At 37.5% G+C, this 23,793-nt stretch overlaps 1 protein-coding gene across 8 annotated transcripts in view; it reads right to left on the bottom strand.

Annotated features, from left to right (window-relative positions):
- The window catches only part of TCF12 (transcription factor 12), a 161,622-nt gene that overhangs the window by 116,074 nt on the left and 21,755 nt on the right, over positions 1-23,793 (bottom strand). For all 8 annotated transcript variants that reach the window (XM_074549408.1, XM_074549406.1, XM_074549410.1 and 5 more), the window contains exons 4-5: positions 2,068-2,141; positions 100-168 (exon numbers count right to left, since the gene is read on the bottom strand). In XM_074549408.1, the coding sequence (XP_074405509.1) occupies positions 100-168; positions 2,068-2,141 (143 nt within the window). The remainder of the gene's footprint in view (positions 1-99; positions 169-2,067; positions 2,142-23,793) is intronic.

Below are 23,793 nucleotides of genomic sequence, written 5' to 3'. Positions count from 1 at the left end.
ATATTGTGACCTTTAACAGAAAACTCCAGTAGTGGGCTGCACATGGACTTTAAAAAAAAAGTTGAAAATCACACACAATATAAAAAGAGTAAGTGGTACCTCTTGAGATTTCAACTTTTCTATGTCTGTGGAGAGGTCTGAGCTTTTCCCATGAAGGCTGCCATTTTCCTGTAAACAGACAAACAAGAACAATTAGGACAAGAATAACATTCTACATTGAAATAATGGAGAAAAGCACTGGATTAGAGAGCTGAACATGTAAGACAATTACATCTTACTTAAACTGTGTTAATCAACAAAAGGAATAACCTAGAAATGTAAAAGGCTGTGTATGATTTGCCCTGCCTTCTGAGAAACCAATCTATACTCTCACAATACAGAGCCACACACTCATTTTTGCTCTTTCTCAGAGACATCTGCTCTAGCAGCACATGTAGGAGTAGACAGAAGTTATCGTTATTCAAAATCCTGAATCAGTAATTTGCCTCATTAGTTGAAAGAAAACCAAAAACTAAAGACCATACATCATAGCCAAAATTTATGCATGCAAGCTTGATTTAAACTGGTAAACGAAGTCCAGTGCTTTTTCAGTGAATTCAGAAATGAAATTCCTGTGTTCCACTTTTTTTTTTACAGAAGATACCAGCCACAGGACTAATTAATTTGTGGCTCTTAATCTTTACCAATTCTATACACAGAAAATATGGATTTCTAGTGTTCACTTTTCTGGGAAGAACACAGGAATTAAACTTGCCTGTGAAAAGGAATTGAGTTTACTTTAAAAGAAAACTCTTGTCACCTAAATGACATTCCAGATTACCATTCTTTATTGCCTGATTAAAAAAAAACAAAAAACAAAAAAATCCCACAACTAACACACTAACTTTACACTATTCAAATATTAGCTGGCTGATCCTCTACCATGCAAAAAATTGTGATTAATGCAGCCACACAGCCAATAAATCACAAACTCTAATTCCAGTTAGGTCAGCTTAACTCATAATCAATTAAAATTGATCAGCAACATAAAAAATGAGAGTCAAAACAGCAAACACATGATAAAAATCTAAGTTACATAAAGCTGCATAGTAAGATTGCATTTCAAATGTAAAAGAGGCCTTTGAAGGTTCAGCTCCATGCCCCAGGTTACACAGGAAGTTCTAAAGAATGTGGAATTTCCATGTTGCACAGAAATATTTCTTCCACACAAAGTACTTCCATATTTATTATAATTTATTTACTAATGATCAGTGGAAAAATCAAGACTTCATGAGAAACCTTCCTACTTCTGTGTTCCAGAGTAAGGCAGAGGCCATAATAACACCCAGTGGGCTGAACAAGGTCTTGCAGCCTACCCATCTCATTGCACAGCACAAGAAAGCTGCAAAGGGACAAGTGCTAGCACAGCTCTGACTCACAGGCACTGAAATCAGAACATCAGGCATGCTGTGTATCTCTAGTCCAGGTATTTAGCTCATTGGCCTTTCAGGGAGTAAATATTCATAAAAAGAAAATGGAGTAGATGAAAGGGAAGGTGAGTAACTAAGGGCAAGCTTGCTCTGATCATTGCATTTAGTTTGAAAAGGGTCATGTTATTTTAGGATATCAGATAGTAGCAAGAACCTTCAGGTCAGTAAGTGGGATGGATGAGGCTGGAACAAGAACAGAAGGAAAGTACTTAAAAAGAAACTCCTCTCTTCAACATCATGACACAGCACACACTATAGCTGGGTAATGCTAACAGAGAGGTCAGCATTCCCTACACTTTGCCAATAAATCTGCTCCTAAGTAACATGACTTCCACTTCCAGTTTCTGACTATATGTTCAATAAAATATATGCTCATCATTCAAGCATACATATGGCTTATTCCCATGAATTCTAAGCCTATATATTTTTTTGTCTTAGAAATATAAATTGACACTGTAGCTCCCCAATAAAGTCTCTAAAAGATGCTAATCTGTATATTTAAAGGAGCTTCCCTTCAAAAACTTTGCCAGATGATCTGCTGATTTACTCTGTACATTCCCATGAACTTTCATTATGAATTATTAGGTGGGTATCTTACCCTTGAAGATTCATATGAAGGACTTGGCTGACCGCTTGTTCCCCAGGATGTGGCACCTGTTCGCTCATCCATACCTAGCAATAAAAAGAAAAATACAAACCTGTAAGAAATCATAGCAAAAACAATGTTTTCTGATGCAACCTGAAAAAATATTCATCTGCTTCCATACACTCTAAGTAAATTCATCTGCTTTCATACACTTAAAGCAGTGTTTCTAAAAGCAAGACTTCAGATGAACAGCTTCCTTATTAATTAAGCTGGCTACAGAGGAACCTGTTCATTTGGACACCTGCAGCTGCTGAAAACAGGAGCATAAAAAGCCAAGAAATTTGCCAATCTGCAGTCTGCCCAACCCAATCCATAAGAAATTAGCATGAGTAACAAAACAAGCACAACGATGTGAGCATCACGGCTTTTTGAGCAGCCCAACTTATCTGCATCTCAAGCAAGCACTGAAATATTGCAGCGCATACTGTGAAACACATACTTGTCATCTACTCTTTGCTCTTGTGTCTTGCTTAAGTATTGTAAAATGTGCAAAATTATTTCCCCTCCTTGGCCTTTATGTGACACAGAAGATATTTTAGCATAATGGGGAAGAAAGGCAAGACAGACTGGTTATATTTCAATGGCTTAAAAAACCCACAGAGAATCATGGTCTCTGCACTACTAAAACTGTAATATTTTTTACACTCTCTAACGGTTCTTTTAGAATCAGTTCCCTTTATGCAAATCCAGGTTACAGCTCACAAGAGAAAAGGGAAGGAAAAGATCTTTAAACACTGTATCAGAATATTGACCCCATGTATTACCCAATTTCTATCCAAATCTAATCAGTCTAACCACCTATAAACCACATTCCCAAACAGCTAATTGCAAGAGCACCTGAATTCCTACAGGAAATTCCTTCACATAGGATAAGGCTGCTACTATTCTAACAATTAGGTTCCTGATTATCTGCTTCACAAGCACATGTGGAACATGTCCATCCTAAACTGCAAGCTTCAAAGCACTCTGGCCTACAAAATGCAACTTATTACATTGCTGTCACACAAACTTTTCTCATAAAGAGTTTTGATATAAAGCATACATTCTTTATGTGATATATACTATAAACTATTTATGAAGTTTTATAATGTCATAATTTATAAATAAGAACTAAGTATCTCAATTTATAAATAAGAACAGAGCGCAAGCTCCTCCATACAATCATCTCTAAACCCTAACTTCATATTGCAACTATAAAATTTTCATGCATATTTCTCTTATGGCCACACTGCAAAATCAAAAATGTAAACCCATACTGTAAATAACTACCTATGGATTATTACTATTCTAATCATTATTTCCTTAAGAAATGTGCTTTATGAAGCTATAAAATAATGTTTTGACAAAGCCTGCAAAAAGGAACGTTAAACTGAAAGTAAATCACTCAAATAAAAACGACAGACACTTTATGCACTGCAGGAAAGATCCTCAAGGTTGAAGAAGGCTCTTTGAAAATGCAAAACCACAACTATCTTGAGCCAGCACTTGGGGGAAGTTTACTGCATTTTGCAGCTGACAGTATTGTTGTTGTTTCATTGTAACTGGTCCAGGAGCTGAGGAAAGAGTCGTGGCTGGCACTGACAAAGGCAAAAGTAATCTTTTGGCACAATTGGCTCTTTTCTGCCAGAAACAACAGTGCCAGTAATCCAGTCATTATCATAACAAGTCTTCCTTTGCCTTCATTTCCAGAGAGACATATGTGGGGTGAGAAAAGAAAAATATCTTACTGCAAGACCAAGTCCTTGGGAAAGTTTAGGATACAGTAGGTTATAGCAGCCCATTTCAGGAGATATGTGACTAGATAATGGTTATGCATAGTGTTCAGATGCTAATCACTGAAACATGCTACTCATTTGAAAATTTGAGTCAGTGGGACATAAGGACTTATGGTTCTGCTTAATCAGCACATGTACAGCTAAAAATTCAAGTATTTTAATTCTACCATTTGAATTATGCAAATAAATTGTTTAAAGAAACTGTTCTAAACCAAAATGTAACTGCTTCAGATCGGGAAGAAAACTAATTTCTGACTAGTTCCCAGAATTCTTTTTTTCTAAAAAAGTCCAGTACAGTTCACTATTCTAGCTAACTTCCTTTTTCCTGCCAGGTGTCTTTTTCCTCCTTTTCATGCAGCATTTTTCATTCTTATAAGCACCAAACAGGCTTACACGGAGATCTATCTCTTACACAAAATTTTCACACAAGGAAGATGCTTTCACATTTTAAATGGTCTGTGAAGGCTACAAGAAAAAAGGAATCATGTATTGCACATAGAACAGCAGTACTCTGACTTACTGCTGCTTGACATCTGGATTTGATTTGGAATGATACCCCTGCTGCCCTTGGTCTCCATCAACATGAGACACCCAACAAGTGCTGCCCCAGGTAGCCAGCAACACTCAACCAGGAAATCACGTGTGTCACCATGGCGCTCAAGCAATCTGTTCTGCTTTGTACACTGATGTGTTTCCCATGGGTGACAGATGAAAACCACCCAAATGCTGGATGGGACAAAGACCCAGACCATTCCTGGCAGGATGGGCACAAACAAACAACACATACTTGAACAAGCCAAAAGTAACTACATGACTGAGCCAGGAACATCAGATTCACTTTTAAATGTAAAGCCCCTGAAGGGGGGAACACTCAGTAAGAAATAACATGGGAGTCATCTATGGTAGTAAATTCAATAAAGTCTTAAGGCAAAAGTGTCATGAAAAGAGTTCCAGTGTTTTCCTGGAAAAGGCAAAAGAGAACAGAGGAACTAGGGGGACCATCACCTTTGTATAACCCCTTCCACAAGGCAATGCAGTGACCAACTCCAGTATCCATTAATTCATCATGGATGAATTCATCATTAATTTATCATAGACATTAAAGAGCACAGGAAAGCTGTGACAGCAAAGCATTTAAAAACGTGCAGGACAAGGCTGCATTACCAGTCTCTGTGGGTCAAGAAAAAATGTGGAAATCGAACTGTGTTGTTATAAAGGTTCAAAAACACAGACACATGCATTCGTGCAGACAGGAGTAAAACAACGTTCTACCCCCACTTCCTTTTTTTAGTAGGCATTGAGGACGGAAAGTAATTGAAATGACTCATATTCCATAGTTCTCAATCAAAACTGACTACTTCTATAGCACATATGCTGCAGTTTAATTAGGGAGTAACTCTCTAAGTGTGATGTTTGTTTGAGCGGGTTCAGCTGGCAGCCTGGGGCTGGGCTGGCTCACAGGGCAGCACCACAGCACTGGCTGTGTGTCCCAGTCAGGACACTGCTGACCTCGGCCGGCCGAGCACGTGGAGCACAGCCCAAAGCCCGAGCTCTGCCGGCCTGCAGGAAAGGCTGTGTGTCCTCCCTCCTTCAGGGAAAGGCCACGTATCCTTGCTCAAGGAAAGACTCCATAGCCTCCATCAAGGAAAGGCCGCGGGTCCTCCCTCAGGGAAAGGCTCCGTGGCCTCGCTCCCTCAGGCAAAGGAAAGGCTCCCTGGCCTCGCTCCCTCAGGGAAAGGTCCCATGGCCTCCCTCCCTTAGGGAAAGGCTCCGTGGCTTCCCTCCCTCAGGGAAAGGAAAGGCTCCGTGGCCTCCCTCGCTCAGGGAAGGGAAAGGCTCCCTGGCCTCCCTCCCTCAGGGAAAGGAAAGGCTCCCTGGCCTCCCTCCCTCAGGGAAGGGAAAGGCCCCGTGGCCTTGCTCCATCAGGGAGACCCAGCCAAGCCATGAGGATGCTTTCTGCATTGGCTTTCTGGCTTTATGCATTGCATTTTAAACAGGCTTTGCTTAACCTCACTTTTATGATGCTGCTGTGAGCATTTCAAGGTATTCTAGAAGAAAACCTGAAGAAACCTGTTGCCTCATTATGTCAACATATGTGTTCATTCTGAAGAAACAGATCCAAACATTCATCTAATAAAAAAAATTGGATCTTACAATCAAACTGAAATGAAGGTTGCTCTTGCTGGCATAAGACAAAGAAGACTATATTTAAAACTTATTTCAAGAGACACAGGCTCTAATGTTCGTGTAAACACTATAATATACTTTATAGGGTTACCATCTGCTATGATGTTGATCAAATAAATGATTTGACAAAAAAAAAATCACATCGTAGATTGTTATACTAGGTACTCAAGGTATGAGTTTCTATCTTTTATAGCTTCTTTATCCAATTTTGTTTCAGAGTAATGATATTCCTTCAGATAAGATTCAACATCTGAAATCAATTACAAAAAAACCTACAGCACAAACCATAACAGCACTGATTGTGTTTTGCATGTCAGACACACAAACATCTCAATCTACCATTAAGCCATATATTGCAAACGTCTATTGTGAAGTATGATTCCAATTATTACCCAAAATTATATTTGAGGTCTAGATTTTCTCATAAGGGGATGAAAATAGTAATAATATGTGATGGAGATAGAGTATACTGAAATGTTTTAACTTTCAATAGGTTAAGACTAGTTCTCTTCTTGCTGTTTTCAATTAAAACTTTCTCTTTCTATACTAGATGCAGTATTTCCAATAATATAATAAAACCATTTATTTGCTAACAAAGAACTCAACATTCACAAGTCAGATAAATAAATAAATTTGAAGACAAGACAAAGTTCCAATGTTTATTTCTCAGGGAGTGGGAAAAAACACAGATGACAAGAGGACCAGAATGACACTAAAAACCAAAAGCAGCTTTGACAATAGATACAACGTGGTAGGCTTAAAATATCCAAAGCTGAGAAAATTAATCAAATTGAGAAGAGAAATGAAAGGCAGCTGACCTATCAATAGCCTAACCACTTAAGTATCATCAGGATAAATTCAGATGCAACATTTTAATTAGGTAAAAGACAAACCACTTTTATTTCAAACTACATAAATAAACAACTTTCTCTCCATCCACCTTCCACAATAAAAGAAAAGAAAGGGGAAGTGCAAGCATGGAGGGGGACAAAAAAAAAAATTCTACTCTCAATTCAGACTGTTTCTTGAAGAATGTACTAATTGTCTTCCAGCATATGGATACAAAGTTCCCCCCGATCCCTTCAGATCAAAAAGCAAAGTTGCTCCCCAGTAACAGATTTGCTTATCAGAGGCACCAGTGGGAGTAGCAGAGCATCCTTTTGTGTACCTTTGCTCCAGACTAAACCCATGGAAGAGCTACAGATATGCCATGGAAACACCATCTTGAGTCTGTCATTGGTACCACCGCTGGACTTTACAATTCAGGAAACTTCCCAAGATAATTTTATTAAATTGCACAATGCTGCTCACTCTGCTGCCAGTATTGAGCCATGGTGTCACAGATTGAGCCCTTAACCCACTGGACAGTGTAAAAGTGACATTTCTCCTGGGCTCCACTATCAGGTTTCATATCTTTCCCCACCTGCCCAGCAGGTTCATGGCCATGGGAGCTGAGATCTTCACTACCAGCCTCCAATGGCAGGGATTTAAAAACTGCAAGGAAGCCCTGCAGAGACTGAAGATCCCTTGAGGGGACATTGGTTACCTCAATTAGTACCCATAAAACACTGGCTTGCATTTGAATATTAATCTTTGCAAAGATCAGTTTGTAAGATCTGTTTGAAATATCAACTGTGATTATTAATAGTGGTAAGTAAATTCATTTTCATTTTTGAAACATTGCTTATCGTGGAGATTCCCAGAACATGATTATCTGACAGCAAAGAATTAATATCCACTATGCCAGTCATTGTGGAAATTATTTGAATAATAGTAAGAAGATATTATATACAAAGTTAATTCCTATCTATAGAACAGGTAATCACAATTAAAATTTCAGAGGAACAAAATTATTCAAGTTAGAGGAAGGTACAGCAAGTACACAATTTACCTGGACAATAACCAAAACTCAGACCAATATTGCCATTGGCAGATATTAAAAATTAGTTGCAACTTAATATATCAGCAAATTTAATTCTCCCTGTATGCAAAACCTATACTTTCATACAGAAATTTATTTGCAAGAACAGTATTCCTTCTGGAAGAATAAAACTTTGGGGTGTATGCTGAAAAAACTTTCTAAAACAACAAAAAACATTGTATAAATTCAGAAGAAAACGGGGAAAAAAACCTTGCTGGTTCAGGAAAGCTGAAGAAAAGCTTGAAATTGTTTTAAAAGTGCCTATTAACATCAAAAGTCAGTACTGGCAATACAGTTCCTGTATAACTATCAAGTATGTTTTAGATTTGTTTCAACTCATTAGCTAAATATAATTTGCTATTTAAAAAAAAAGGCAATTGCTACTTTTAACTTGATTTCACAAATAATCCTATTCATTTCTTGCAATGAGACCTATGTATTTGCTAAGAACAACACTGGGTTATTAATTCCTGTAAGAGCACTGCCCTTACAGAAATATCAGAAACTACCTGCTTCTCTTTGCTCATATTCTCTGCTTCCTAGACTCTAAATCACGTCCCCAACACACCAAGTGACCTGGCATGACCTGGACACTTTAAATACAATACAAGCCACTCAAAATAAAATTGGAACTGGCATTTCCCACACAAACTGTACTAAACCAGAAAACTGCACATTGCTACGTGCACCTTGCCAGAAAAGGTACAGCAGGTACTGTTCAAAGAGGACAGCATATTTATAATACTGCATGTAACAAGCATTTGTTACTTGTGTATAGATATTCAGACTGTTCAAGCATAAGTTAATGACAAAAACTATAAAAAATAGCATTTAAACTAATAAAAAAAGGAATTTTCCACTGAGGTGCTCAGAGCACTACACAGTAAAGCTATTCTTCACACACACACACTCCAAATTCCCTATATTAATAAAAGTTTTAATATTACTCTTTGATCCAATTTAAGGTTAATTTTTTTTAAAAAAATTTAAATGCTAATATTCATAAATTATCCTGTACACAAATAATATTTACATGTGTGCCCACAGAGTATATTTTGAAGCCTCCCTGGTTACAAATGTGAATAAAGTACACCAGCTTAGAGATGAAGCCTTTAGCAGGGGTACAACCCAGAGCTTTGATTCACACACAAAACACACAGTTAAACTGCTACTAAATTGCATCATGCTGCTTATTCCCTGTCTGTGCTGAGCAGCTCTAACATGCAAGTCTCAGCCCTCCAGTACCAGCTATCATAATAATCCTTTCTACTGGCAAATGTTCCTGTGGTTACTTCAGTTATGACTCAACTGCTTTATATAACCACACACTTTCAAATACATATATACACTTATATATTTTTATATACACACAAAATCAAGGCCAGTGTCACAAGACTGCACACACCAGGCCAAAAATATTCTAATACAGCCTCACAGGCAACAGCTACTGTTACCAACTGTATTACAACACAATTGAACAGAAAACTGTCAATTCAGGCACCAGAACACAATAATGTGAGTTACACAGTGTGTAACTGAGGTTCTAACTCTCATGAGCAAAGAAAACATGGCAAGTGTGACAGCTTTCCTAAGAACATGTCTAAAATGTTAAGAAAGAGTATTTTTAACCATTTACTGTATCACAAGGTGTCCAGCAAACTTTGACTCTCTTGAAAACAAATCCTAAGATCAACCTGAGGTCAGTATCCTTTCATGGTGTTGATTGTCATGTATCTTTATACACATACAGTTAACTCCATTGCAAAAAATTAAAATTACTTTGTTGATATTTAGAAGATCATTAATACCTTAACACTAAAATCTTTCAAGGAAAAAAAGAGACCCTCTGACATATCAAGCAGAGATGGGGGGACATAAAAAAACAGCTGAAAAAGTTTTTGAGAAACAGCATATATTTTGACTGTCCAAGTTCATGAAGGTGAACCAGTGGAGAAATCAAGCATCAGACAAAACCCCTGAAATTTAGTGAAGCAGAATTTTGAGTCTTCAGTATCAAGGCAAATACACTTTACAGTATAGGCAAGAGAATGCCAGTGTAACTCCATGTTTACAAAATTGTGACTGGAAACAAAGGCTCTTACAGATAGACTGTCAAGATCACAGAAGCCCGAGTCTGAACTTCAAAACATCGTAGATCAAGCCACTTCATAGAAGCATGTGCAAGAAAACCTAGACTTTGGCAAGGTACACAGTACCTCTGTATCTGATTTTTGGCAATCCTACAATACTTAAATCAAAACTCTATTACCAGCAGCATGGCATCTCAGCATCTCACATTAAAGCAATGCACTAACATCTTACATTTTTCATTAAACAAAGCAAGTAGAATACAAAGAAGTCTGAAAGGTTTTAAGTTTGCCTCTAGACAGGCACATCCTCAATGAGATGATTTCTTACACTGTCTTGTTCTAAGGAGCACATCTAAGTCAGCTGCAGGAATTAACTCTCATTACTAAGCAAAACAGAAATTACACATCAGGGTTGTGTGAACTTAAGTTTATCATGAGACAATTCTGATTCTTTCAATACAGCTGGGGGAAAGTGTTTATTGTATGAAAATTTCAGCATTAAACACCCTCTTCTAACGCTGAAAACAAAGCTTGCCTGCTCAGTATTTAAACAGGAAAGAATGCTTAATGGATAAATGCAAGCACTGCACATCTGCTCACCTAAACCAGAGCTGTGGTAGGATAGCTCTAAGTTAGATGTGGAAAAAACAATAGAAGAAATATAGCCAATATTGACTTACTAGAATCTGCCTCATTTATTTCTCTCCTCTTTTAACAAAAATCAAGAAGAAATCCTCCATACTTCATCTCCAATCAAGAAAGAAGCTTTTGTGAGATTAGGGCTCCACCATTTGCCCTGCAGCACAATGAAGTGCCTTCCAGTTTGTCCAAGGGAAAGGCTGCACCTTCTTCCCTCAGTAAAAGAGTTGCCTAGAGGAAAATGTGTTTTCTTCTATTATTTTAGGCATGGAGGGGGGAAAAAAGGGTTAAAGTTAACTAATAAAAAATTTCTAGAAACATCTCTACTTGCATTTATATGACTGAAATTTTGAGCTGATGGAAGTTAGCATCAGCCTGCAGTGTCAAGAACTACTTTTTCCAGTATGCATTTTGTACCAACAAGTGCTTCCCCCTCCATAAGCGAGTTGGAATGTAGTAAAGCTCTTGCCAGATGTTCTCCTTCTGCAGAGGTCCAAAAGCAACAGTTCTCAATAATTCCATTACTTCCAAAAGTCAAAGCCAGAATGCAGCCTGAACAAATGGAGATCTGGCACAGCCTGTGCTGCTAGCAGGGCCCTGAGACACCTTAAAAAAAACTCCAAAAACCCACCCCAAGAAACCTTTATTCTCTCAACACTGAGACATTTCTTCCAACAGCTTATTAGACAGAGCTTTACTGGTATTGTTAATTCTCATTCTCAAATTAAGAAAAAAATATGTTCTCTGACAAAGGAGAGAAATCTGTTTTTAAATGTGCCAGGTATCATTACATCTGCTCAAATATTTGCTGAATCAAGCTCCTTGCTGCCTGGGCTGTTAGCTGCCTCCTGAAGCAAGCAGGCAGGCTTTGTGTTGACAGCTCCTGTAGCGTGAGTGGCAGTAAATGATGGTGTGCCCACAGTGCTGGAAAGCTGATATGATCCAGTTCAGTCTCCTGCATCAACAAACGAGGTGGAAGAACGACTGGGGCCTGATGTTAATGGGCCTTGTGCTAATACACAGCAGCACTGCAGCAACTGAGATGTCTGAGGGAGCCTGGTTCATCTTCCATCCCCAAAAACATTGGTTTTTCTTCTTTCCACTCTTTCTCTTTGTTTGAAAGAAAGGCTGTGATTCCCCTTGAACTAAGACCTGTCACCAGAGCTCATGGCAGGACTAAGCTGTATGACACCCACATTCACTGGTTTCTGCATTGCTCATCAAAAGGTATCAGCTGATCGACTGATTTCTGCTGCCCTTCAGGAACAATCCACATTTTAACATTCTTCTGGTAGTATATCCATATTGTTAGAGCTTTAACTCTGGAAAGACTACCCTTAAACAACAAAATTACTCTGTGAGAGGATCAGCAGCACAGAAGTAACAACTTTTAGAGTAGCCAATGCTGAGCTCAGCATTGTGGCCTTTAAATGCTAAGGAGTCATTAAAATAGTTTAACTTTGCTAGTTTAGCAGAAACATGCAACTATTATAAAAATAATTTAAAGTAGTATCCCACTAACTAAAAAAAAAAAACCACTTTTGTATTCTAGAAAATAACTATTAAGTCTGACAGAGTCTGGCTCTGGTGGAAGTGAATCCAGAAATATCTGCATCTGCAATGAAGATGTTGAGATTTCTCCAACTTTACTTCTCAACCAAAGACTTTTTTCCCTGTTTGAAGACTTAACTGATCTTCCTTTTATTTCTTCTGCTAGCTTTTCATTTAGTAGTCCATAGTCTGGTTCAACTGCATAACATTTCTCCTTGGCTTAAATCCTAAATATCACACTTTTTATAGAAATCTGAGTTTTCAATGCTTTTCTGGTAACAAGTGTTACATGAGCTAAAACACTCTCAATAAAATGCACTTAGAAACCATGCACACTCCAGAAGCAGAACTTTGACAAAAAAGTTAGAATTGGAATTTATAGCCAAGTAACCTCATTTTTAAATTGCCTTTATACTCTACCAGCCAGAACAGACATACCTGTTGCTGTTGTGTGCTCATGCCTTTGCTTTTTTTTAAAATTAGGACAAGTTGCACTTTGAATACAAAATAAATTTGCTGTCGTTGTTTCTCCAAGTATGCTGTTACAGCAGTTCTGTAGGTTACAGCTAGAAAATGCTGAAAGCCAATAAAATATGGTAGACAGTCTTTGTGTGGACAAAAGCACCCTTACCTAGTAATTATCCTTCTTATAATAATAATATGGTATTACAGACTTTAAAATATTTACCTAAGTAGCCAGAAAGCAAGTGGCAATCAATAATTAATTATTTCCCTTTAATACCCCCTCCCAGGATGTTTCAGAAGTCTCTCCTTTTACAAAAGCACTAAATAGTCTCCTAATGTCATTCCTATAAAATTACACCTTTGTTTTAGGAACCAATTTCTAGGGATATTTAACCAGAATATTGGAGTGAATGATTTTACATTAGAAATAGGACAAATAGTCCAATTTTACTATTACAGGTGAGCAAGAATAAGAAGTGGAAGGATTCTTTAAGTCCCCAGCAGAGCTGGTCCCCACAGACCCATGCCATGAGCCAGCCTGCTGCACAGCCCCACCAAAGCTCCTGAGCAGAGTGAGCCTTCCCAACTCCAGCAGGGGATTCTGGTGCAGGAATCACTGCCAAACAACAGCTTCTGAGTCAAGGTTTATGTGTGCAAACACAGCCTGTCCTCCCAAAGCTGAGGGCTGGCTGCCATCCTGCTTCCCTTAACCCGTCACTGTCCCCACTGCCCACAGGCGGCCTCACATCCCCCCCACACCAGCACCACGTTCTAGGGACCTGCAGCCACCTGCTCACAAAGAAACCAGTAGAAAACAGACCCAACAAAATAACAAACCCTCGCTGGTTCCTGGCCAGACCTGCTCACAAAAGTATTTCACTACCAGGCCAGGACAGCACCAGTGCTGGCAGAAAGGAAAGCGAGAGCACAACGATCAAAGAAAGCCAAAGTCAGGGTTGTGTCATGGGGCAAGGAAGCCAGCTCATCACATCTGAAGCATTTATTACTTCTGTATTTAAAAGACAAAAAAAAAAGAAAAGTTTTTTTTTCAGGGGGAAAAAAATAATAAAAGCCATCACTATGTGGTGATGCATAAAATCCTGCAGTCTACTTTGGGACTACTGGCTTTATTGAACCAGTGGTAGGTATCATGCCAGTATGTGAGAAAAATAACTGAATAAATGCATGCTTCAATTACATTAAACACCAATAATATCATTTAAAAAAATCTTTAAAAGATTGAATCTGCTGCATGTTAGGGTAGAAACAGGTTACCAGGAAGTTCAACACTGCTGGAAAACTCCCACACATACTTTATTGTTCACTTACTAGAATTTTAGCCCAAAGTTAGAAGAAGAGTAAACTACTTCAAAGTAAATGGCAACCAAACTCAAGAATTTTTCTTCCCTCTGTTTCTTCTGTAATGAAAAAGGAAAAAAAGTAATAATTTTATTTGAAAATGTCAAAGCACATTTTGAAATCTAGCCTTGGGTTCCATGTGCCAAGTAAGTTGCTCTACAAATTATGATACTCCATTTTCTCTTACACGTTTTAGAATCTTAAGCATTGACAGAACAAGTCAATTTAACCATATTGCCTCTTTGGGTGGCAACTTTGTTTGTCTTAGATCTTGTGTTCAGTTCTCTATATAGATGCTTTTATCTCTAACAACAGCTTTCAGACTTTGCTTTATTTTGTACTTTACTTGTTCATATTGCAACACTCCAATACAATGAAATTTGTATAAGTGCCCAGATTTGCTCAACCACTAAAAATAAAAATGTTACCATTTATAACGGTTATCAAATAATTTTAACACAAGACAGACTCTTCCTGTTCTGTTAAATATATAAAATAACAGAAAGGAGAAAAGGAGTTTCTGCTTTTTTGTGAAAGACAACTTGATATTTGGGAAAGAATTTCTTATATTTCAGTCACAAAAAATATTACTTTTCAACATAGTGTAATTTAAGTATTTTGCAGATCACACTTTGTGAAAGGGTAGTAAGGCATCAAATATGTTCATATCCCAGTTTATAAGCGAAAGATTACTGAAGAAGGTTCCTCCCAGATGCACAAGAGCATTCTGAAGATTCACACATACAACAGGGCAGCTCAGAATAAACAGCACATACAGCTCCACAACATATGCTCACGTGCACTAAAAACGCAGAACTTATTCCTTTGGACAAAGCTGGCCTGCATACTTTCAGGAAAATTAAGGAATTCCTGTAAACTGAAGTGAATTCATACCTTAACACTCTCACCTGAACTCAGACAAAGGTGATGTGCTCCCATAACTGAAAGGCTGCACAAGATGCCCTTGGTGTCCTTTTGTGCCCGTTCCACAGACACACACGGCATTTCCCTGGCAGCCGAACCAGCACAAGCTCCTGCCTGAATTTCCACAAGTGATATCAAAGCCCAGTGAATTAGACAAACCCTTATAAGGCACCTGGCAAGAATCATGTGAATCAAATGTAAAAATTCAAGTACAAGAGCTCCAGTAACAATTTTGTTCTACTCTGTTTACTTAACAGGTAAAGCTTCTATTTAAAGGCCACACAAAGGAAATAAACATGTGCATCACTCGGGTGTATATCTGCAATCTGGCCTTTAAAAAAACTTTGTATATTACAAACTGCATCATCAAATGATAATTTTCAGGAATAAAATATCTGTTTGGATTTTATTTCTTTCCTTGTTTAAGAAACAACAAATAAAGGAAGCCACTTCCTTCTACACTTTCAAGTTTACTGTTGAATTTTTAAACACCAGAGCAGAACTTGCCCTGAGTAAGATATATATTCTTAACCAATTAACAAGAAACTAGAACATGGTATACACTTTAGCTCCTAAGATCTCTTTACTTTTTATTCTCCTTAAGGACTCAGAGCAATCATTAAAATAATGTTGAGTGTATTATGGGACAAACAAGAGAAAAAAGCTCTAAAAAAATCCTATGAAATATTACACTAAAAAGAAGACAAATAACAGAGTAAGAAGAGCACAGAAAAACAATCAATACCTGCTTTTATTAAAAAAGGTTTAAAGTGAACAAGAACTTCACACATGGTGGAACCTCTTAAGACCTGTGAAGCCTCTAAGTCATCTGAGAACTAATCAGGCTTTCAAGAAGTCTTAAAATTTAATACACCCTATTCCTACAGAATTTCAATCGAATATGGATTCGTAACTCTTTCATTGTAAAATCAGAGTCTAGCAGTTCATAAGACAGCCCAAAAACACAGATGAAGCTAAGCCACTTCATTGTATTTTCCATTAAGAATGAAATGAAGTACAGTTGAAATCAAAATTCTATACTTGCTGTACTTGATTTAATCCAGAGTAATGCCAGCTATAATGCTACTTACAGAGAAGTAATACAAGAATCTGCTATGGTGCCTGTATTGATCTAGTGTTGTACTGAACCCTTTTTCTATTGAGAGTCAATTACATCTCCTCCACACCCACATCTCTCATTCTAACACAAAGTTTACAACTTTTTTTACATCACAAGAAATTTTCTGCTAAAGAAAATATAGAAATTATAAAAGGGAACATCTGTATGTTAAAAAGATCTATCAGTCTTAATATCAGGCCTAAGAAAAAAAACTGACTAGAATTAAAATAGTGGCATTATTATGTGTATGCCACCTTTTACACAAGAAAATCCACTCAAAGCCATTTTTGAAACAGATCAAAAATTAGAACTCTGTACCTGCAGCAATCTTCAGGCTGTTAAGCTTCCAGACCACAGGCAGTTCATAGCAGGGCTGATTAGCTCAATCACAGCATCTCGCTAACAGCAGCCGAGAGCCCCAGACTGAATCTAAATCACATCAAGCAACTAAAAACACAGGCAAAAGTACCTCAGCCTCAGAGCCTCCTGTACACTAACAGAAACAGGATGGATAACCTGCAGAAGCTCATGAGTTAACTAAAGCTCGATGATGCATGTGTCCACAAATACCATATATTTCAACAAAAAAAAAAATAAAGTCAGTCCCCAAATCAGCTTCATGAACACTTCTAAATGATGGAATACTATCTGAAGTTAGTGACTGCAAAGATGGTTACAGCACCAAAATGTTACTGGGGGTGGAAGACAACCACAACAAATGCAATTGAGGAGAGATAAGGGCAAATAAGAGCTAACTGCTCTAGTGAGGTTGTTACCAGCTTTTCCTGTGTCCCTTCACGCTGTCAGCCTCACTGGAAAGGAAAACTATCTCTGAAGGATTTATTTGGTTTCCTTTTCAAAGCAACTGAAGTAATTCAAAGCCACCGACAGCTTGAGTAAGAATGAACCACCTGTAGAGGTCAGCATTCTAAAAGTGTATCGGTAAAATGTAACAAATTGTCAAATTCTCTGTTTCGGAGGAACTTGATACTATGTGTGCTGAATAATGATAATCCAATGCATCTACACACATGCATGTGCGTGTCTCTATCCTTCACACAAATAGCATGGAAATAATTTTGCAAAATGTGGAAGATGAAAACAAAACTCCTGAACTGGTTCATCACAGGAGTAACACTTGAATAAAACCAGTTTCCTAAGGCAGAACAGAGCCACCACTGTGATTAAATATTTCATGACTTTAATATCCAGAATTTCTATAGAGAATTAAATAGAAAAATTAATACATAGATGGCACAGGCAACTTCTAAATTTACATTAAAAGATTTCCACAGTATATCAAACGGCAAAATTCCTTCCTAGAGCAAAGAGTTTTGCTCAGCTCATATCATAAAATGAACATGGTACAGTAAAGGGTCTTTCTGGAAGACTGAGTAATACTTGCTCTAACAGTTCAAAAATTTAAAATATTGTGTAACAACTCAAATATATTTTACTAGCTCATGAAAATCCCTTAGATACAAAAGAATACCTGTTTTATTATTATGCTAGAGGGAGAAAAGAATCACAAGAATTCTGATAATTTAATTTTTTCTCTGAGTGTGTGGCAAGATACCAGGTTTAATCTAAATTTCCTATTTATTTCAGCAGGAAAGCAGCATAAAAACAACTGCTACAGAAAATCTCTGGTTTGTTTCTTTTGGTTACGTGTAATTCTTCTGCGTTGTCCCAGGCATTTCAGGTGAGGTTGCTCCTTCCATGAAGAGAGAAGCAACTAGATTTTGAGTTATAAAACTAGAAAAGGAAAGGTTCACAAAAAAAAGTAGTTGGTCTTTTTCACAGGAAAAAGTCTAAAATTTGTATATACATATACATATATATATGATGAGCCTCCAGCAATAAAACCAAGGTAATTCAAAGGAGTTTCCAAAAAACAGTCAAATATCAACACTATGAAGGACAAGAAGGTTCTGCTGCTTGAAACAGGTCACTATGAATAGAGAGGATTAAAACAAACTTGTGTTTCACTGTGGAGCAGTAACTTATTGTTTTCTTAAATACTTCAACCTCATTCTCTTATATTTGCTTACCCTTTTGTTTGGTCTTTAGGACATGCTACAAATGATGATTTATTTTCTGACTGCCAACCCTTCCCTTTGGGAAATAGCTTTTGTCCAAGGTTCTCCAAGTTTCCATCTTCTTTAAAACACTTCCAGCTCCAGTATTTGTGGATTGTACAAACAATCCCATCTCCAGACAATCACTGACGGGGCAGAGCCTGGCAGCAATGGTCAATAGCTGCATCTGACAAGGCCTCCTGCTTTAGGAGCCTCCTTCTCACAAGTCATAATCTTGGCTATTCCCAACTTTTTACATTAAAAACAAGCAATCCATCTGCTAATCCAGAACACTCTTGTTATCCAAGATGCAGACAAAGCAAGCACAGAGGTCTATGAATAACACAACCTTTGAGAAATCCTAGCAGCACAACTCCCTGCATGAAGGAGCTCTGCACCCTTCAGCCTATTTAAGCAGCCTGAGTGTGAAGGAATCATAACCAGAGTATCTCACACTGTCCAAATTCACAGTCAATCAAATAAGAGTAACTACTTCAGAGCAAAACTTTTTTGCTGAATACACACCATCAGCAGTACCAACAACAGCAGGATCCACACATTTCCATCCCCACTTACACACTACTCTAAATGATGCATCACAGAGAAAACACTGCCACAGCTGGCAAACATGATCCTCCCCTACCACTGCCAGCGCCACTGCATGCAGTGACAGACACTGTCCCCTTACAGCTTCACCTAATTTTAGGAAGCACTCAAGTACTCAGCCATTTCTGAAAGCCTTAAGTGGATTAGCACTTATTTAAAAATTCACTTGAAATCCTGTATTATAAAGGATGTCCTCTCTAAGTCTGCAAACAAAAAATGCTTGCAGTTACTGTGCTAGAAACATTGCAAACCTCAAACAGGAGGTGCAACTTCCTTGTCAGTAGATTTCTATTCCATACCCACATCTGTAATTTGTGGTAGCAAAAGCAGAGAAGAAAAAACAATGAAATGGTTCCACAGCCAAGAAAACAAATACATACATATATATATAAACATGTAAAAAAATATATATTTATAGAAGTTTTCTTTAGGCATTCCAGATCAAGATTCCAGGTTAAAACCAAAAGGCAATAAAATTAAAAGAAAAAAAATCTTTGACATTTACATGTCATCTTTAAAATGCAGAGGAAGGTATTTTTTCTATAGCTCTTACACAGCAAAAATTCACAAAAATATGAGCCAGAGAGTTTCAGCAAATTTTCTGTCCCTGGTGGCAAACTTGCAGTTCCCCATGGAGCCTCACCTTCAAAGTCAATTCATTTAAAATCACTAATTTTTCTGAAAATACTGTGGATTCCAGCAAAGTCCAATAGGGAGTGAAAAAGTCTGGGAGGGAGAGTAAATAAGTAAAGGACAAGGAAAAAGAAGATACATACACAAAGAAATTGAAAACAACTTGCAAAGCACCGATGGAAGCACAACACGTGTGCTGGGCTCCCTGGGCATCCCACAGCTGCAGCTGTGCCACAGCAGGAGCTGCAGCTCCAGTGCAGGGCTCCTTCCACCCACAGCAGGAGCTGCAGCTCCAGTGCAGGCCTCCTTCCCACACACAGCAGGAGCTGCAGCCCCAGTGCAGGGCTCCTTCCACCCACAGCAGGAGCTGCAGCTCCAGTGCAGGGCTCCTTCCACCCACAGCAGGCTCCCTGTGCTCACCCCAGCAAGGCTATCCTGCTAAGGCAACCTGCATTACTACCTCAATACCTAGATCTGGTATTAAAAACAAATAAAATTTTTTTGTTGTTGTTATTGTTATATATATTATATATAATTTATATTATAGTGTGTATGTATGTTATATATTATTATATTGTTATATATTTTATTATTATAACATTTATTTATTTTTAATACCTAGATCTGGTATTTAAAATAAATAAAATAACATTTAAAAAGCTCAAATACAAAAGCCCACACACAACCTCTTGCCTACATTTTAATCAAGAACAGAAAGAAAATGAGAGCAGATATTACTTGGCTAGATTTAAAGGAAAAACACAATCCGTTTCAATAGCAGGCTCCATTTCTCAATATGACCATGTTCCAAAAGATTAGATAATAGTATCAGGCAGCATCAGACTATTAATGACACAACCCTACAGAATGGAGAAAAGTATTTAAGCATGGTATTGACTTTGTAAGATTTAAGATACCAGCACACAAACAGCCCATCCTTTTCTAACACATTAACATAGCAGTATTAAACGCTTGGATTAATGGATTATAAAGGAGTAATACCACAAATTAATTCTGATACATCTCAGCAAAGTTGCTGAAAAAGAAAAGGGGGAAAAAAGAAAGGAAAAAGAAGAGATCAGCATTCCAGAAGTATCCCCAGGGGAAAGCAGCAGCCGATCATGGCACACATTACCTCTGCCCCTGGTTCATCCATCTGCTGCACCTCAAGGAATGCCACAGGGAAGCAAACATGTGGAGCACAGCTAATAACAGCAATTCTGTCCATATTAGAAACTAATTATCACCCTTTCCTATCAGGATCAGTGCTTCCAGAATTATAAGCAATTTACCCTACTAAATACTAAATGCAGTCTAGAATTTAACACTCAATAGCTAATTTTAAAAAAAAAAAGTCAATTTGGACTTAGAGATCATACAAATTATATTTCTTTTCCTCTCAACACCACCCAGTTTCTTGCATCTAAAGATTTAAATTTTTGTTGGTGGTTTGGTTTCTTTTTTTTGTGAAGGGGTGAAGGGAAAAAAAACTCTGCTTAAACACAATTCTGTGCATTTAACTCTCAGCTCAAAACTGCACAATTACTGTGATTAAGTCTATGTAAATCTAACAAAAAAGACAAACATTTAGTTTGTATTGTATTAGCCATCTTCTGGAAATAACAGCACGAAATCTCATTGCTCCTTACCAAATATATTACTTTTCATTAAATACACAGACCATAAAACTACAAAATGAGATTAAAAGGCTGTGAATAGCATTTTATGTACTGACCCCACAAATAGAAAACAGACTCTCCTCAGTCTGTTGTCATTCTACCAAACTAAAAATTAAGAATCTGGAAGATTGCTGAGATCCCTCAGCATTAGGCTGGTCTGTAAGAACCTAATTATTTATTTTGAAATGACCGAGTAAACATTTTGTTTTAATTTTTGTTTTAATTTACTTTAATTTAATTAATACTACCTATTTGAGGCACTACTTTGCACATTTTGTAGCACAATCCAAATAACTGAGAAACAGTGGGAAAATCAAGGAAAATCATATTATGAGTGAGTGCAAAGATCTGAATAAAGAGTATCAGATATGGATCAAAACAGTGCTTCTCCCACCAGAATCTCAATTTCTCTTTGTTTTCTATCCATCCATTCCTCAAGCCAAGTAGTTCTTTAGCCCTGACCCGAGTTTTGTCTCACAGCCTACCAAGTCCAAACCATCCTCCTCCAAATTCCCTCGAAGCCTGTCCTGCTTAGCCAGCAGGTGCCACTTTTTTGAGAAAGAGAAGGTCAACATTTCCCTAAGGATTTGAGCAAAATGCCTCCTGGAGGGAGCAGTCTGGGATTGGTGCTCGGGTCTGCTCCCCTGGGTCTGCACATGCTGGCTCTGAGCCTTGAGGTAGCAATGTCAAGAACTGTTAAGGATTTACAGAGAAGTCTCTCAGATTTAAGTGAGAAGCATTCTAATGGAAATCACTCAACTACTTGGTCTGCACCTCTGAACAACACACATGGATATTACATTTAAAATGTTTTTAGATGAAAATTGAACATTCCCCAAAATATTTGACTCAAAAGTAAATAGAATTTAGTGCCAAATGCTAAAGAACTGCAATAACAAAGCAGAGCTACTGCTTTTTTTAGTACACAGACAAACATAATACCAGTATACATTCACAGGACTTATAAAGCTATATTTTTTTGCTAAATAAGGAATAGTCAAGGCTGCATTTATGATCAACTGTATCCTTCAGCATGAAGGGATACAAAGCACAAACCGAATGCAAAACATCAGCAACTTGGCTTAATAAGATTACAGTACAGTAAAAGGTGCTCATAAGCATTTTCTATAAATGAAATGTAAAGCCTGATGACTCCATAGGAGCCGGAAGACCAACCTAAGCTCATAATGAAGGTATTGTGACAAAGCTTAGCATCTGAAACACCAACAGAATGGTGCATTTCTGATGTGGTTGAGAATTTCACAGTGATTATAATGCAGCCATGTTACAGTGGCTAGTTTTAGGGTAGTGTGCTAGTTTCTATGATCCATAAGCAGTTGTAAGGCAGATAATACTGAATTTACCTAGTATATTATTCCTTCCTCTAATCTCACTTCTCAAAATAACATTATATGTGTAATGGCACATGGTTGGAAAATTTAAACCACTTTCCCAACAAACTTAAATAAATCAGTAAAAATATATGTACATTTAATTCAGTACACAACAGTTTCTTTTTCAAATGCAGAGAAAAAGGGATATTATGATCTTCTGTGGGAAAAGCAAGCTGTCAGACTGAATAAGTATCAAGAAGTATAACCATTAATTCATTAAGTAAAAATAGTCAAGAAATCAAAACCCATCACCACTCCAATCACTTCTGCCCTCTACCAGTACACAGAAACAAGCACTACAGTGAATCAAACAGCATCAGGCAAACCTGGGTTTGTTTCACCTTTGCAGTTTTGAGCATGCTTAATGCCATGTCCACCACACACAGGCACAGCTGTTCTTCTATCCTCTCGTGCCTCCAGAAAACACTCCTACAGTCCTAGACTGGTAATGACAGAAATTTGGCTAAACAGATTTGTCAACAGCAATGCTAAACAGCATATAAACTGTTCTACCAATATCCTACTTACCTTTTCACCCTTACTAGATTCAGTAACTAAATTTACATTAAAATAATTGTACAATGGTACTTCAGCATTCAATGAACCACGTTCCTAAGTATGTCTCCATGAGCCATTCCTAGGACCAGGGGAAAAAATATTGAAGTATAAAACATAGAAGTCAACACCCTTTTACTTCATACCTCATTGTCTGTCCAATCAAAACCTCAGTGAAGTCAATTTATTTCTGTCAATGACATCTTTATTTCTGTAAATGACATCTCAAACCATAGACACACAGATAAATTGCATTTTATTTCTAAGAGTTACCAGGAGCTCATTGTGCATGCACAATGCATAGAGTGTGTTGAGGAGGAAGAACTAAAATAAGGATGCTCTTACACAAGCCAGTCACCCATTCTTGCCATCATTTACTAAAAATATTTTTTTTTAAAAATCCCTTCTGTTAACTGAAGCACCTAAAAGATATTTTTTTTGTTTGTTTGTTACAAGGAGAAGTCAATTTTGGGAAAAATGTATTTTAATTAGAATCAAAATACATGCAAGCCTTTGAGTAGATAACAGCTTACAGCCACATGTCTATTTCTAATAATCCTCATAATAAAAGCAGAGTTTTAAGTAGAGGTCCTTTCTGAGAGAGGATTTTTTCCTTAAAAACTAACTTGGTTGCAAGCCACAATATAAAACCAAAGGACAAACTTAATTTGCCACTCCTAAAGCATACGGATTAGTAACAGA

This window comes from Zonotrichia albicollis, chromosome 11, assembly GCF_047830755.1.
Source record: "Zonotrichia albicollis isolate bZonAlb1 chromosome 11, bZonAlb1.hap1, whole genome shotgun sequence".
Taxonomy (NCBI): Eukaryota; Metazoa; Chordata; class Aves; order Passeriformes; family Passerellidae; genus Zonotrichia; species Zonotrichia albicollis.
The sequence above is the reverse complement of the archived record's forward strand: the minus strand, read 5'-3'. Positions and strand labels throughout refer to the sequence as shown.